The 18,620-nt window shown below is 39.3% G+C and overlaps 1 protein-coding gene across 1 annotated transcript in view; it reads right to left on the reverse strand.

Annotated features, from left to right (window-relative positions):
* GBE1 (1,4-alpha-glucan branching enzyme 1) overlaps positions 1-18,620 on the reverse strand; it is a 304,322-nt gene that overhangs the window by 176,053 nt on the left and 109,649 nt on the right. Inside the window, exon 3 of the mRNA XM_026652625.2 lies at positions 12,545-12,660. Coding sequence (XP_026508410.1) covers positions 12,545-12,660 — 116 coding nt within the window. The remainder of the gene's footprint in view (positions 1-12,544; positions 12,661-18,620) is intronic.

The following is an 18,620-nucleotide window of genomic DNA, read 5'->3' on the forward strand; positions in this document are numbered from 1 at the left end:
TCCAATATAGTCTGAATCTTGAGAACTATAGCACAAATTGTACTATTAAAAATGGCAGCAATCTCTTCCAATCTCTGCCCCATTGTCCTCAACATACTCACCTGGGCCTATAAAATAAAAATCAGAAGATTACATAAACTGTTTAGAAGATGCCTGCTAGATAACACAGTATGCTGCATAAACAGTGGCTTAACAAGATGCCACTTGTTGATATTCAGTGAAGATAATGGTCTCTTTACAAACAGATCTATATTGCAAAACTAGCATCTTTCCACAGAGCCTTTAAACATTCTGACTCCTTAACTGTTTATCACAATCCGGACTTCAATATCAAACAAGTAAAAACCTGGGCAACTTGTAGTCCCTGGAATAGTTGTGAAAGAAAATAAATCAATTAGTTTTAGCAAACTAAGTCACCTTTACAATGGCAGATTTAGGGTCAGAAATTTGTTTCTTGCATGTTAGAGATAAATTCTTGCATATATAATAGCGTGAAGGTATTTTTCAAAAGCAACCTTTGGAATGAGGTACAGAATGATATGAGTTAGATTCACAATAACTGTTTTAAGCCATTTCAGGAGGAACAGGAACTTCTAAATACAATTATGACATACCTTATGTATTACCACCTATCTCCTGTGTGCCTAAGATAAATATTCCACACAAACACTTAATCTTAACTGCACTGCTATTAGAACTATCATCATTACCATGATGATCTAATACCCCCTATTTTCCAGCTCAGACACTCCTGAAAATGTGGAGGATGAGATAACTTTTTCAAACCTAACATTAATACAGATCCCGGCATATCAGAGATGTGGCAGGACCCTTCAGAATATTGCTGGTATTTTCCTCCCCTACAAAAATGCTCAATACTCTCTTTGGCCTATCATTCTCTATCTTGCCAGAATCTGACAACTTTAACCAGTTAACAGCCTCTCCTAAAAAATGGGATCTGTTGGCACACGTGGATTCCCTAACTCTTCAAATCATATTTGAAGACCCTTCTCCCAAACCCCCTTCATTAACTAAAAAAAAAAATAATATTCATTAGAGGGCCCCCTGGTTTCTCCATAAAGACAATTTGCTCCAAAACCCACTATCCCCACTGAACACGCAGTACTGTACACCGAAAGAGTAGTAAGTTAAGTCATTTAAGAGGTCTTTTGTATTTTATATTAAACCTGAAGCTACAGAATCAGAAATTAGGTTCATAAGTCACAGGAAATCTAGATTCCTTCATTGTTAAACTTGTCCTTAGCAGAGAGACCTAGAATAATTTTAATATCAGGGTGAGTGGATATGACTCCTATAATTTAGGTTGCTTACATTATCAGAGATTCCATGATCAAAGATGGACTTTTGGGGGGACACTCCCAACACCTTGTTTGCAGAAGACCTTTGAAATTCAGTAGGCACAAAGTCCTGGGGCAAGAGACATACTGTGATTAGTCTATTACAGTCTATTCTGGTGTGACAGTTAATTTTTACAACCACCATCTCTCTTCTCCGAGTTGTGTTGCTCAAGAAAATTGGCAACCTGCCAAAATAACATCCCAACAGGTATATTCTAAAATACTGCGCTCATGCTGTCACCACAGCAGCAGGAGCACACACTGTAGTGGCAACTGCAAGAGCATCTGTAGCAGCAGCGGACCGGGTGACCGAGTGCAATCCTCACCCCATCCCCTCCTAGACCTCACAGATGGCCCTGGTAGCCCGTTCCCATCCCATTTTCTGGCCATGGGTGAGCAGGACTTGGTTTTCATTTCATACAAAAGATGGCACCTCCAATAGTACACCGTCCTGTAATGATGTCAGGGCATCGGTTTAGTACCAGCCTACTACCATGATGTCTTGCAGCATCTACGTGGAAACTTTTCTAGGAACATCAAGGTCTGACTTGGTATAGATCTACTGATCTTGAGACAGCTGATCACTACACTCTAGAGATTCCCAGTCAGCAGTGGTTCCAGTCAGCACAACAGCATCTAGTACAGTGTCAAAAGTTAAAACTGGTTAATTTGTTGTAGGTGGCTTCAACACAACCCCTATTTGGCTGATCCTGTTTAGTTTCAATGAAATGGGGGACAGTCCAAAATGGAGTAGAGAGTTCTACTACTAAAGGAGCCAATATGTTGCTAAAAATTATAAACAAGTAAATAGGGTAGATCTATATTTCTTAGGCATTTCTAATCATAGTTACTGAATGCATTCAGCACAAACTATTTAAGCACACCCCTCTTTCTGCAGGTAGCCCTTAACATTACTAAGGATTATATATTTGGGCCTATGGAACCCTTAAATTATTCAATTGCATTAAAGATCTGAAACTGGCTTAGTGAAAAAATACATCTTAACAACTATCTTAAAACAAATACCAAATGTAGATACTAAGTAGCCAGATCACGACTGTTCCAAGATTAAGTATTAAGGCTGCATACTGTAGATAGTCAATATTTCTTTGGGTGGAAGGTAAGAAATGGAAAGAAGCATAAGGGGGGGGGGGGAGGGAGAAAGTGTTTTGCTAGCACTTCTCTCTGAAGGTGACCTTCTCAGAGAAAACTTATGTTATTTGTTCCCTGAGCTGTATATGATTAGTTCCTTCATCATACACAGACAAATTAGGAAGGCTGCTGTGGTGCCCAGAAATCTGTTAAACAAAGTCAAAATTAATGATAAAATTGAGTTCCCTTTGTGTTTGATTTTCATCTATCTGCACTCAATTATAAACGAGCTATCAAAGAAAGCTACCCATTAGTAGTTAGTTCATGATGACTTCAAAAAACAATCCCTAAACCACCACTGATATTTTACTGACAGCCTCCTAATCTCTGCAGGTTTTTGGTAAAAGCTACATTACACAGGCTTGTCATCAATCCTGACTGTTGCCATTATAACTCAAAAGAGAAGCACTACCCAGAATCCCTTACATTAAGCTAGATTTAAAGCATATACAGGTAAGATTTAAAACACTGTATATAACTATTTCATGCACAGATCTAGCACCATCATCTACAGTGCAAAATGTCAGATACATTTGTTATGAATACATAAAACTCTAACTCATTTCAGCAATCAAAAATCTACTGTCATTTATATAAAACTGAACTGATTTATTTCCCCCCCCCCCACTGCATCCTATCCAAACCACAGGTGTTCAGCTGCTCCAGGGCCTTGATATATTCTATATTTTCTATTCCGTGTTCCAGGACAGCAAACAGCTCAGAATCCCTGACCCCTATACATTAAGAGTGCTGAACCCAGTACCTGCTCTGATTAAGTTCTGTGAAAAGTTTTCAGAACTCCCCATCAGTCTTAAAATATGGGGCCATCTTATCAGGTTTCTCATTAAATTTCTATTTTTCCATATGTTTTTCATATGGCTATAAATAATTGTTTATTTTTTTTCACATGGCAGATAGCATATAAAGAGTAACAAATACCTTCTCTATATAGCAGGACTTCTTTTTTTACTAGTATTGACCCCATTGCTGCAACAGGATCTGAACGGGTCAGCCCTTAAACCTACAAGAATACTGTGGCAGAACTGGAGTCTTAGGGAGTACAATAAAAATACATTTGATTGACACATTTTACAGCTTCTCAACAACTGATTTTTTAAATGATTTATTACAGCTTTTCTCAAACTTGGTCCGCAGCCCCACTAATCAACTCCTCCCCCTCCCTCCCAGTGCCTCCTGCACACTGCATAACAGCTGTTCAGCAGCATGCAGCAGGCACTGGGAGGGAGGAGGAGGAGCGGGGATGGGCCACACTTGGGGGAGGGGGCAGGAAGAGGAGGGATAGGGGTCAAGTGGGGGCAGGAAGAGAGGGTGGGGTGGGGCCTCGGGGGAAGGGGAGGAGTGAGAGCGTTGCCTGGGGCTGAGCAGCGCTGGGGAAAATTGGAAGCCGGCTTGGAGGTCTGGGGGGGGGGATTAAAATGGGGGTCGTCTGGTTGCACAAGCCACTTGGACAGAAGGAATGAACATTTTAGCTATTGCTTCAGTACTGTGTGCACTTGATCATTTGACTTCCAAATAGTGCTATTTATGGAATAGGTAGGAAGCAGCAGAAAAAGAAAATGTTCTAACCATAACTGCATGTTGTGTTTTGTACAATATTTGAGAGATCAAGGGGGAAAGCCTTCTGAATGGGTGGTAGGCTTTAGCGTGGAGACTTGCTCAGAAGTTCAAGCAACCAGCCAGGTGCCCCACAGAGAACACAAACAGCCAAGGGAATGCTGAAAGGGATGCCTATTGTTTGTATTTCAAGTCTCATGGTTTACCATGTTAGCCCCTTGGCAATAGTGTTGAGATTCAGAAGAGCACTGGGGTATTGAGGGTGAGTGGCTGAAGATTAGCGTTCCATATGTGCTTTTGCAGAAACCCATGCATTATTTCATCTTTGTTTAAAGAATTTTCTGTGTTAATTACAATGACGACTCACAATAGAGGTCCTGTGAATGATTTTTATTATGAAACAATACAAATAAAGTTTTAATGAAACCAATGGAAAAATAATATGCTAGATATACATTTAACTAATCAATCTACAAAATAACCAACTATACACAAATCTTTAATGAATGCAACAGTGGAAACAGAACTCAAAGTTCAACAGTAACAATAATTTGGGGGTGGGAATGTATAAAGTTACAGGCAAGTGTATCCTTGCCTCTAGCTATTCTAGTCCCCAGGGGTTCTGCAGTTGAATGTCACAGCTCAAAATTTACTCCTGGGGGAATTCTGTGCCAAAAAAATTAAAAATTCTGCATAATTCTGCATATATTTTGTCACAATAATGCAATATAATCCAGCTAGTTTCAATTATTTTGGTAATTTAAACTACAATACTTTGGATGGAGTATGGGAGTGGGGAGCATTGGAGGACATCCCCAACTCTGTAATAATATTGTAGCTAGTATTGATTCATTACTTCTAGTTATTAGTCAACAAATATATGCAGCTATATGCTCAGTGTTACATCATAGGCAACTGAAGAGCAAGTGAGGGCTCATGGAGCACATTTTGATAGGTCCAAAAATTAAGACCAGTTCTAATCACTAAAGCACCATAAGCATTTATAAGGCCACACTGACCTTTACAATAAGGCCCTTTTACACCATTCTGGCAATGTAAAGGAACCTAAAAATTTTTACCGCTGTTTTATGCTCCTGGGGGAATTCACTAAAAACAATGGGAACAATTCACTAAGCAGGCAGGCTGCTACATTCTCCTCTGCCTGAGGGAATAGACTGGCCCACGCCTTCCTCTTCAGAAATACCCCAAAGCCCTGCCCCTCCACGCTGAGCATGCTGCAATAGCAAGTGAGAGGGACCGAGTGTCTCTCTCTCACACACATACCTACTTCTCCCCACCCCCACGGCGGGGGTTTACATCTCTACTGGCCTCTCTGGGTGCTCAAACCAACCTGTCTGCACTGCCAGGGAGTGGGTGCATGACCCTTCTTGTGGCTTCCCTTTGCTTCTGCATCAGAAGTCATTTTTCTGCGGGTCAGCAAAGAAATCTGTGCGGGGGCATGAATTCTGCACATCGCAGTGATGCAGAATTCCCCCAGGAGTAAAAATTGTCAGAGCTCAAAAGAGCTGGACTTCCAGATGCAAGTGTTCTCAATGCTCAGAGATTTGATCTGATAGGTAAATGGGAGGCAACGGAAGCACTGCTGAGAGGATTTGGCAGTAAAGGGTTGCTGCTTGTCCCAGAAGCCAGCATTGTCCAATGGTTGAAGGACAAGAGTGGACCCCAAGTTATGGGATTGCAGGGTCTGCCGGCCTAGAAGCAGCACATTTTGAAGGAAGGAATTCTGTCTCAGGACAGCATCCATGTACTGCTTCTGCACCTGTCTTTTTCCATGCTCTCCTTTGCTATGGTGATACTGTCCTTAGCCACAACCATTGTATTCTTGGCCACTGCTACTCTCTCAGACAGCTGCATTTCTTTCTCGTTCTGGGTCTTCATGTACAGGCTCCACTTCTCAGTCAGCCTACTTTTCCTCTGTAACTCAGCCATAAGTTCTGCAAACATGTAGTTGCAAGTCTTCCTTTTTTCTGGTTTGGCAGCAGATAGAGGCCCTTCTCTTGATAGTCTGGCTGTTGCAGGTGCTATGGCCATAGAAGTAGGGGCAGAGGAGTGAAGGTCACTTGTTCATATCCCAAACAAATCATGATTGCTCTTTTTCTACATATGTATGTGTGACCTTACCTCCATGAGAGAGACTTTCCATTATTTGATGGGCAGCTCAGATCTAGTAAGTGGTCAGTGTGCACAGACGGTGCTAGGTGCATTTGGATTTCAGTCTACTGTATCTGCTTTCGTGGTGCTAGGGATGCGGTGATTGGAGCTAGGTCACCTGTTTGTTTCTGCAATGGAGACCCTCCTATGGCATAGAAGGTGCAAAGGGTGGGTGTGGGGTGGCCCCCAGGGGCAAGCTGGATAATGATCCCCTCCACATTCACTTTAGGCTGTTCAGACTCTCAATAATATTATGCTGAGGCTGGTGACTAGGGAATGGTCTTATTTAGAAAGTCAAAGAGCAGACTGGCAAGATGCACTGTGAAGTTATTCACCAGTGCACTGCAGTAGTGGAAGGGGCTTTCAAGCTATATCTGGGGGCATGGGCATGTGGCTATTCCCTATAATGTGTGAAACAATATTGATCAATTTCTCAGTCTTACGTTCTAGCTCCCACAGACGTGGAGAAAGTGCAGCAAAAAATAGATAGGGTCCTGCAGTGATTGCCAGCTGGAACACACAGTATGGGGCATTTGTATGTCAGTGGGTGCAGTACTGTTTGTGCCTTGACTGGGCGTGGAATGTGTACTCACACCTCATGTAAACTATGAAAACTAACCATATTTCTTTTTCTGCCAGCACTGCCTCAATAAACACAGGCATTTTTCACAAAGTAAAGCTTTTTGTATTCAAATCTGCCTCAGGAGCAGGGTAGAGACAAGCAAGGTACAGAATGCAACTGTGCCATCATTGTGGGCACCATTTTGTAACAGCAGAGAACCAGGGGAGGAAGAGAAAGCAGGTGCTACTAGTTTATATCTGCTATATCTGCTGACAACAATAAATTGTAAAGATAGGTACTTACCTGCCAAAGTTCCCTCCAGTGGATCTGACTGTCCAGTCCAGGCCTGGGTTTCCAGCTGGGAATCCAGCTCAGCCAATCCAGGACAAGGAATCAGTCCATTGTAGCAGGATAGGACTGTCATTAGGATCCTGAGTTCAAAAACAATTCTGGCTCTCAGGAGGCAGCTCCTCTCCAGCATCCTTGTGCTCATCCCCTGATGAGTCAAGCCAATCATACTCAATGTGGGGACAACAGTGTGGGCAACAAGCTCTGAATAGTGATCATATCAGATCATATCGTAACTGTGTAGATTCCTGTCTAGTTCATCAAAAAATGTTCACATATCCCCTGCCCGATTGGCTCTTTTTATTCCCCGTTGCAATATACTTTCTCCTGAGGCGCTTGCTGATTATCAGGCACTGATTGACATCCCAATCACAACCCCCACGTGCATCTACTTTGCAATGTCCACAAAAAGGTCCTTATTCTCATGTTGGCCACAAGAGCCTCCTGAAACAATGATTCTTCCCAGATAGCAATGAGATCCAAAGTATCACCACGGACGCCAGGCTGCTCCATGAGATGCATTGTGGACCTTCAGGACTGCAATTGCAATTGTGGTTGTATTGCCAGAATAATGATACACTGGGATCCAGGAGCAAATAAGCAAAATTTGGGTTTGTGCCAACTTTGAAAAAGGGGAGAGTGCCATCCTGAAAACCTGACGCCACGGCACGGAGGGTGTACAAGTAAACAGAGAGCTCAGCACTGTGGGACAGCCATTGGAAGCATTCAAGACATGGTGCACAGCAATTGTGTGTACAGGAACAAAAGACCAAATTAATGCAATTCGAAGCAAGCACCGTCCACTTTGCAAAAGGACGCTAGAGTTCCTGATAAATGTGGAGTTAGTGCACAGTTACGAGGTGCATCATCTGTATGCAAGTATTTTCAAAGCAAATTAACTCGATTTGATCTGATTTAAAAAACCCTGTAGACAAGACCTAAGTGCACTCTTCTCCAGGAGGTGACTTCATTTTGTGAATGGATATTATGTAATTTGTAAAGGAACTCAGCCTCAACTGTGTTATGCAGGTAAGTCCCTGGAGGATAGAAGTGTAAGAAATTCTATCAAAGTGTTTTTGTTTTGTTTTTTTTATTACCCACTTTCTTCAGTGTTTAATAATGAGAAGACTGCCTAGAAAACTTAAAGTAGATAAAGTACTACAACTAAAAAAAGCCACATTTGTGGCCTTTGTTTCTCATTTATTTTTTCATATGGAAATATTCTCTGATCTGTTCTAAATTAGCATCATTATCCACCACTCCATCCTCTTCCCATTCTGATTTAAAAATTACTAAAAAATAGAAGCTTATTGACCGTGTCACTATTTCAAAACTCATGTACCACCATGCAAATATTAACAATAGTTTGCTAGCTCCCTTCAGGATCAGGGTCCCATCTTCCCAGTTTATACAAATGTAGCATGACATTCTTTTCTTAAACTCCTTCAAGCAAAGATTAAAGAAATGAGTGTTACAACCAAGTTTGGGTAGCTGGGACAAGGATAAGAGGAATCACGTTGATTATAGACATGAGTACATCTTAATAGTTCCATATCAAGATTTATTTATTTTTAAGACGAATACATATCAGTATTCCTCACCAATCCTCCACTTGCCCTCAATCTAGCTGCCAACTATAAAACATACTAGCAGTTGTAGAATCAGGCCTTAAAGGGCAGAGGTAAGTGTGCTCAGTGGTTTTGAAGATAACATGTAAAAAAGTTAAACTTGAAAGAACTTAATAAGCAGTAATTACAAGCAGAAAGTACATTTAAGATTTTTATACAGTAAAAAATATTCAGTTACATTATTTAAACTCATGCATTATTAAGCCATAGCCATATCTTTGATTTGTATGCAGCTATTTCCTTCTCCCCTTCTCTTTTCTGCCCCCTATAAAAAAAAAGTTTCTTCACAACCTAATATTCCTACTTCTGCAGTGTATTATAATTTATAACAATCTGTATTTGTTAGCACGGATACGTTTTATTTTAGATATATCACAAAAGAATGTAAATTCTGAATAAGCATTCTTCATGTATTTTATCCATCAGCTAATCTGTCTGGGTTTTTAAAGCTCACAGTTCTATGTGAAATTGAGCATTTTTTTTAAATTAATTTTGTTGGCGGCTATCATGACATCAAACCAATTTTAGAGAGAACATATTAAAAGTTGTTTCCTTATTAAAGTGTGAACTTTAAAAAGAACATCTAGAGAAGTTGAGATATCAAATAAAGTGTAAACAAAGCAAAAATTGCATTTCTGACTGGATAATCCACTACTTCTAGGGTCACAAGGTCACCTGCTACATGTTCCTAAGTGAAAATAAGCAATGTTGTGTGGAAGAGAGAGGAGAACAAAAGAAAATAGAGATTAAAAAGGAGATTTCCAAATAGAAAATTAGCATGTATTCTTTTAGTGTTTGGAAGTTAGTGTTCATTATTTTTCTGATTTGTACTTTTTTAGAAAGCTGGCATTTCCCCTCATCTGCTTATTTGGTTTCTGCTGTTCTGATTGGATATCGATAAAGTCCCAAACTATGCTTACAATACATTCTCACATATTTCAATGACTGAAATCTTAGTTTACCTGGGAAACCTGAACATACTTCTGGAGGCAGATAGTTGTCTCTACGTATAGGTGCATTTTTAAAGTGGAAACGGTATGGAACTTCCTGTGGGATCAGCTAAATGCAGCTTCCTAATATTTTTTGGTAAAAAAAGTTGCTTTGTAAATAAATTCTGATTGGATATCCTGAGTTAAACACTTATGACTATAGCAAGTTTTCCTAGATTTTTCTGTATTTAAATTAATGCTTTGGATGGCTTACAGGGACCTGGTGACCATTGATAGGTTATGTTTGTATTGCACTCTTAAGCAATAGAATACCAATTGACATTTATTAAATATTTTGGATTTTTTTCCTACATTTTCATATATATAAATAATTTTCTGTGTTGTACTTGAAATCAAAGTGTATATTATTTTTATTGCAAATATTTGCACTGTAAAAATGATAAACAAAAGAAATAGTATTTTTCAATTCAGCTCATAGAAGTACTGGAGCGCAATCTTAGCCGCGTAAGTCCAACTTACAAATGTTGACTTTTTTTTTTGTTACATAACCACACTCAAAAACAAAACAATGTAAAACTTCAGAGCCTACAAGTCCATTCAGTCTTACTTCTTGTTCAGCCAATCGCTAAGACAAACAAGTTTGTTTAAATTTACAGGAGATAATGCTGCCCTCTTCTTATTTACAATGTTACCATAAAGTGAACAGGTATTTGCATGGCACTTTTGTAGCCAGCATTTTAAGGTACTTACATGCCAGATATGCTAAACAGTTGTGTGCCCCTTCATGCTTTGGCTACCATTCCAGAGGACATGCTTCCATGCTGATAATACTCGTTAATTAAATGTGACTCAACTCCTTGGGGGAGAACTTGTTCTGTTTTACCCGCATTCTGCCATATATTTCATGTTATAGCAGTCTCGGATAATGACTCAGCACATGTTGTTCATTTAAGAACACTTTCATTGCAGATATGACAAAACGCAAAGAAGGGACCAATGTGAGATTTCTAAAGATAGTTACAGCACTCGACCCAAGGTTTAAGAATCTGAAGTGCCTTCCAAAACCTAAGAGGGATGAGGTGTGGAGCATGCTTTCAGAAGTCATAAAAGAGCAACACTCCTATGCAGAAGCTACAGAACCCGAACCACCAAAAAAGGAAATCAACCTTCTGCTGGTGGCATCTGACTCAGATAATGAAAATGAACATGTGTTGATCCGCACTGCATTGGATTATTATTGAGCAGAACCCATCATCATAATGTACGCATGTTCCCTGGAGTGGCAGTTGAAGCATGAAGGGACATATGAATCTTTAACGCATCTGGCACATAAATATCTTGCGACGCCGTCTACAACAGTGCCATGAGAACACCTGTTCTCACTCTCAGGTGACGTTGTAAACAAGAAGTGGGAAGCATTATATCTCCTACAAATGTAAACAAACTTGGTTGTCTGAGCGATTGGCTGAACAAGAAGTAGGACTGAGTGGACTTGCAGGGTCTAAAATTTTACATTTTTATTTTTGAACGCAGTTTTTATGGTACATAATTCTACATTTGTAAGTTCAACTTTCACGATAAAGAGATTGCACTACAGTACTTCTATTACGTGAATTGCAAAATTCTATTTCTTTTGTTTTTTTACAGTGCAAATACTTGTAATAAAAATAAATATAAAGTGAGCAGTGTACACTTTGTATTTTGTGTTGTAATTGAAGATGTTGTATTTAAAAATGTAGAAAACATCCAAAAATATTTAAATAAATGGTGTTCCATTATTGACTAATCGTGTGATTAATCACGATTAATCTGTTTAATTTCTTGACAGCCCATCTGTTTTCCCTTTTTGTTCTCCCAGTCTCTTTTTTTGTCTTGTCTAATTTAGTTTACTTTATTGGTGTCAGGAAAATAGGTTTGCAAAGCCTGGTGTACACTTGTTACATCAAAAATATTTTACCTATTATTAATCCTTAAGTTAATTACCTAAAATATTTTCTATATACCAATACTTTTCTGGATAAAATCAATCTACAACCCAATTTGTGAAAAAAAAAAAAAAAAATATTTTTCTTCCTCTAAAGTGGTATCACTCAGGTATGTAGAACCCTTTCCTGTAGAACCATCAGGAATAAAACTTTGGTACAATTTCATAGGGTGATCCAGAAGCTCTAATAAATGTAAAGTATATCAAGTACTGGTGGTTAATAATATAGTTGTATGTTTTCTTCCATTGTCTTATGCCTCAGGGAGCCATTTATGAGGCTGAAAATAAAATGTGATCTGAGACCTCATACTATTTTACTTCCTGGATGATAGAAGTAAAGTGAAAAGACCAGATCTAGCATTCATTACTGCAGCCCCACAAATAGCTCCCTGAAGCAAAACAGTATGAGAAAGATATTCAGGTTCCAGTGGAGCCCTAACAGTTAAAGGAATTGTACAAAATATAAGCCAGAAAGTTGAGTTTTTTTTACGAGTTATAAGTCATTCTAATTTTTCTTTTTAATAAATTCAGAGTATATATTCCATTCTATTTTCAGCTTGTGACATCTTCTCAACCATATACTTGTCTATGCCTACACCACATAAACAAACCTCAATCTTATTGGATTTCAAAAATCCAAAACCACAAAATTAAAGCATTATATTACTCATTCAGGACAGTTTGTACAGGTAAGTACATCACTAAATGTGCTTGTCCTCAGTTTTCCAATACAAATTATTAAAAAAAAAAAATTAAAATGTCTTAATTTAAAATATAAACTATACATTCAAAGTTGATGAGAAAAATTCTAGAACCTTTAATTTTGATCCATGTGCCACAGGAGAGAATCCATCTTGTCCAGGTGGGATGAACAGCTCCCATTTCCCATAATCAATTTTCTTATATGGATGAGAAAATGGATTCCAGCCATCTGCAATAGAAGAAGGGTATTACTGAGATTCATTCTATTCAAATGTTCTAAAATATACATTTACTTTTATTGTCTGAAAGCAATCTTACTGAAAGTGGGTACTGAAAAACAAATTGTCTTCTTTTACATTTGACACTACTGCATAACACTGGATTAGCTTCAATTAACAGAATTATCAGTTCTTAAGAGACCAGATTTCAATATTAACTCAGCATTATAGTTAACAAAAAAGAGTTATATTCCTGCTTTAACTTAATTCTGACCAGGGAACTTTACCATCATACCTATTTTTCTACTGTCGTTAACTATTCTACACTTTAAAATCCACAACTAAATCTGTCCATAGAATATCAGGATTGGAAGGGACCTCAAGAGGTCATCTAGTCCAACCCTGTTAAGGAGAATCACTGCTCAAGACAAAATTACTTTTACTATCAAACATGATCTTGACCATAGCAGTCAAGCCAAATTTTGCCAGTTTAAACAAAAACTATCTGAAATTTAACATGTGCCCTTTGTGACACACTATACCTCAAAATAACTCCCTGTACCCTATATTCACCACCAGGGCCGGCTCTGGCTTTTTTGCTGCCCCAGGCAAAAAAGCCTCCCGCCGCCCCCCGCGGGGAGGGTGGCGAGCCCACCCGGGGCCCCGCTCTCCCCGGCCGGCCGGAGCACCGGGGGAGGGCGGCGAGCCCAGTCGCAGCTCCGCTCTCGGGCCTGAGCGCCGCCCCCCTCCAGGTGCCGCCCCAAGCACATGCTTGGTAGGCTGGTGCCTGGAGCCGGCCCTGTTCATCACTTGCATATGGTTATGATGTATTTTGTACAAAGTATGCCTCGTGAGGTATCATTGGAAAAGTCATAATTTGTTGAACTTTACTGTGCTGTTGAAATGTATGTATCATCATTGTATATGAAGTTATGAGATTTTGCTCTATGTGTGTTACTGAAACTTGTTGTGAGCCTGGGAAATGCCCACAGACTAATTCCCTAGAAATAACAAAGAAACTAAACACAAGCATTCCATGTCAAGTCTCACTTATACAGAAGGTACAAGCAAGAATTTGTGATTCATATGAAGGACTAAGGGTGAAGCACATAAGTAATGAGGGCTGCCTAGCCTCTGAATAGAGCATGGATTTTTCCAGCATCTGAAGAGTATAAAATAAGGGACAGTGACATCATCAAGCCACCTCTCCTAACCCACCGATACTGAAGACAACAAGATCATTTGGGAGACAGAAACATTGAACTGGGGGAGTGGTCCTAACAGGAAAACTTTCCAGTTAGCATAGACTGCTGTAGAATTTTGGGTAATAGAAACCGAATTGGCTTAGCTTGGTAAAGCTCAGGAAATAGCTTATTTTATTTCTTTTTGTAACCAGTTCTGATCTTCTATGCCTATAATCGCTTAAAATCTCTCTGTGTAGTTAATAAACAATGTTTTATCTAAGCCAGTGCGTTTTGATTGAAGTTTGGAGAATGTACTCAGGTTACAAAGGCTAGTGCATATTCATACCCTTTGATGGAATGGTGAACTGGATGGAACTTTGATGGAATTAATGAGCTCACTCTGATAAAGGGGGTCTTGAGCAGTGCAAGATGCACATTTCTGGGGCGCAAGACTGGAACTAGCGTGTTACCCTATGTGGAATTCAAGAGTGCTTGGTATAGCATTCTGGTAGTTTGTCTGGGGGTGACTTGCATAGAGGCTGGGGTGAGTGGGCAGAGTGGCAGCTCACATAGCAAAACATGGTATAGTGCGCAAAAGATTGGAGGGTTAAGGGGACACAACAATTCAACAGCCCAGATTGTACCCTGAGGCATGTCACACTTACAAAAAAATATGCCAAGAAAGCTTGAGGGGAAAAAAAAAAAAAAAAAAGAAAAAAGAAAATCAGACAAGGATTTCCAGTTCAAGAATGGAGTTATTTCTCACTCAGGATTTTTCCTACTTTTTTTGGTTTATACCAAGAAAAAAGCTCAAGCATGAAACTATTAGTTTTGTGAACTCCAAAGAGGGTAAACACATGTGACTACCTGAGACATTTGGAAGGTTTAGTTATTTAAAGTAGCACATACTTACACACTAGAGATCTCTGAGGATTCTTAGAGTTCCACTGCCAGAGGGAAAGACCTACAAAGGCAAGCTGGTTTGGTGGATTGAGCAGAAGGCAGGAAAGCAACTCCTGAATTCCAATGCCCACATAGAAAGGCAGAGCAATCTTAATACTGCATTTATATAAACACCTTCCATCTCAAGATCTCCGTTTTCACCCAGTTACTAATCATTGTGGTAGCATCCAGATGCTTCAAACCAGGATAAGGACTCCACTGTGCTAGGTAATGTATAAACTCACAGGTCAAATCAAAGAGCTGCTTTTATATTTACACACACACACACACACACACACACACACACACACACCTTTAAGCTCGTTTTCATCTACAACTTTGTACTAAATTATTGCAAACAGTTCCTTGAAATGGCAAACAAACATTCACTATACATTGTTATGTATAAATCTGTTCACATGTGCAGGGCAAGTGCTCCAAAGTATTCTAACCAGAAAATATTGCCCAAAATATGATGATCAGAAAAATACAGATATGCAGATACCATTCAAGAAATGCAGTGTCCTAAAACTTCACAATTCAAATGAAGGATTTTCTCCTACCTCATAAGTCACTGGCCCCTCACCTCTGCCCCTTCAAGTCCCCTCTATTATGCAAGGTCTTTCCAAAGGACGGAGTTCCTTTTGAAACCAATTAATTCACTTTCTTGGATGTGGCCAGGAAGAGGAATAGGAAAAAGTTTATATTGTTAGATAAACTCCTTACAGGGATTGATGCTGCCTCTGTTACGCTCAGATCGCTCACTGTTGCTAAGGAACCAGGAAATAAGATCCACAGCTAGTCCCTAACATGACAATGAATCACAAGGGGGGGAAAATTAAAAAAAAAAAAGCTTTTTTTTTTTTTTTTTTTTTTTGCAGAGGGGAAAAAATAATTATATCAACTGTTCAAGCCTTATTGACCAGTTTAGGAAGAGTCAATGAAGTTCACATGTTATTGTTATTTGTAGTGCACTAGTACTTAAGAGACCCAGTCATGGACTAGTACCCCGCATTATGTTAGGTACAGTACACATACAGAAAACAATCCCTGCCCTAACGAGTTTTTCTGAGACAGGTGGAACACAAGGAAACCGTAGAATAATGTTGATCGGCATGACAGGCAGTGCTCTCAGCACAACAGCTGACTAGCCATTGTCAAGTTTTTAGTAGCTGAGTTTTAAGGAGGGATTTGAAGGACGATAATGAGGTAGCTTGGCCAGGGTTTACAGGGAGCTGCTAACATGCATGAGAAACAATATGGGAGAGGCTCAAAAGTGCTTGTATGAAAATTTAAACAAGAGGGTGATGAAGGCTGGCTTCATTGCTAGAGTGGAAGCAACATCTTGATAGGGAGGTTGTGAATGTCCTTCACATAAGTGAGTGAAGATATTTCCAAGCTGTTCAGTGCCAAGTTCAAGGATGAGCAAACAAAATAACAAGGAACCATAACATACATCAGCCTTAAAAATCCAAATTTCTGTTTTCACTTTACCGAGGGTGCCTTTAAGAAGTCAACATCTACATCCGAGATACTGCCCTTCTTTTTTTGGAACAGAACGGAGAGTAAACATTGACTTTTATGGTGGCTAGCATATATCCCCATAAAGATGGGGTTTATAAAGTAAACATTAAACAACTGCATAACTTAAATTTCCCTATCTACAAATTGGGTTGCCGAGAATTAAAACCCAGAATAGATTGATTGCAATGAGCAGAAAAGGAAAATCTGACTGGTCGAAACACCAGTAAATGCTTCATGCACAGCACTATGGAGGAGCAGTGGGGAGACACTGATTTTTCTAAAGAGAAATTTATTACAATCAGGACAAAACGTAATTGAGAAAACATCTGAAGTCAACCCCCTGTTTAGCCTAACCTCACCTCAAAGGTTATACATCTCAGATTTTCAGAAACGTAGCTTAAATAAAATCTCTGCTCACCACATCCACCGTTCTGAACGGATGTGCTATTGATAGCTGCATTTGTGAACTGTCTAGAGTACAAAGGGAAAGTGACTAAATTGCAGACAAACTTAACATTCAGGGCTGTCTGGCCAAAGGAAGAGTCAGGTGATGGCAACATATCTAGCTCTTGTCGTCTCGTGGAGGAATGCAATAGCTATTCATGTCCAGCAAATCTAATGAAACCAGATTCCCTCTGCAGATCAAGGCCTTTTCACATATGCTTTACTAGATCCTACAGTTTAAAGTTCTTTGCATCCCTTTGACTTAGAAGGCACTACAGATAGGAGTAATCACCAGGATAAGCCAAAAATCTTAATCATATAGCCCAATTCCTTTTAGAAGATAGCACCTATGTTTTCAGTATCCCCCTCAAAGAAACATTTCCATCGGAGGGTGTGGATAGAGGGTAAAGGGGATTGTACAAGCATGTACCACTGCTGTACTTGCTCTGAGTGCAGTGCCCCACGTTCTCATCTTGATCATTTGGCAGCTGTCTACAGAGCTTAAGAAAGATCCTAACCACTATGTTTAAACCTAAAATGCTCCACATTTCATTCTTACATGGTTATTTTTAACAGGGGGGGGGGGAGAATATAGATTCTTACTATGTTTGCCTGAGTACAAATTGAGTTCACCTATTGCATAAATTATTTTCCAAACTTATGATAGTTTTGGGTTCCACTGCATTCAGAGTTATGCAACGCACAAGAATACCAAGTATAAAAATTAGATAAAGAATCTAATCCTCAAAAGAAACATCCATTGCAAATACAGGTGATGGAATGAGTTGCAGTAACCCCATCGTTTCAACATTCCTTTTTAATCATCAATATGGGATGGAGAAGGAGCTCTCTTTAAATAAACTTTTTATTTTTTTCTTTAAAGACAACTGGAGCAATAGTAAGCATATTCTGATAGTCAATAGTTCATACCTAAACCAAAGTAATTCCATTGCTGTCTTATAAATGTGTTGGAACAGTTTCTAAATAGAAAAAAATGGCTTGTGGCTATGGCATGTGTTCCTTAAGGGTAGGTACACCAGATAATGAACAGGTCCAGCTGTCCACAATTATACGTTCTTTCATTATGCTAGATGGTTCGAGACACCTATGCAGACACCCTTATTTCCCTCTATTGTAATGTGGTATAGCCATTTAAAAAAGAAAACTACTTTACTATGGAAATACAGCAGTTTGTGGCATTCACCTGCATCACCACTGTATGAGCATTTTCAGAGTCTCTCACTCATTTTGGAAAATCAGTCTGGTGCCAAGCTCAAATGAAGACAATGATGCACTGGAAATCAATACATGGAGTTGTTAGTAGCATAGCAATGCTGTTTCAAGCTTCATTGGGATGCTTTCTGTGAAGGCAGTCTGTGTGGACTTAAGTCTCTGCTTAAAGCAAAGGAATACCAACATTCTAGGAGCAAACTTGGCAGGGGCTGGTTGAGCATACTTTAAACTAGATAAGGAAAAAGGATAACTTGAATTCAAGTAATCTGGTAGACAGGCCCCAATATAAAAATAAGGTAGAAACTGAATTAAGAAACAAGAGAAAAATACAGTATTAAATATACAATCATGTTTCCCGTACTCAAAAACCAGAAGTACAAGAAAAGTGTTACTATACGGACTGGTCTAGACTCGAGAACATAAATATGATAGGATTATTCTTGTAACTGGAATATCAGTGTAGAAAGATAATATTTATGGTTAAGACAAAAAAGGTAGAGGATGTGACATATGACGGAGACGTGGAATATCCAAAGACTATAAATCAACTTCATAAGTGTCATATCTGTATGGCCTTGTGGTTGTCTTCTATTCCTGCAGGAACTAAATCACAGGAGGGTAGTGATGAACGCAAATCCCTAGAC

Source organism: Terrapene carolina, unplaced genomic scaffold (genome assembly GCF_002925995.2).
Source record: "Terrapene carolina triunguis isolate 2854851 unplaced genomic scaffold, T_m_triunguis-2.0 Scaffold38, whole genome shotgun sequence".
Lineage (NCBI taxonomy): Eukaryota > Metazoa > Chordata > Testudines > Emydidae > Terrapene > Terrapene triunguis.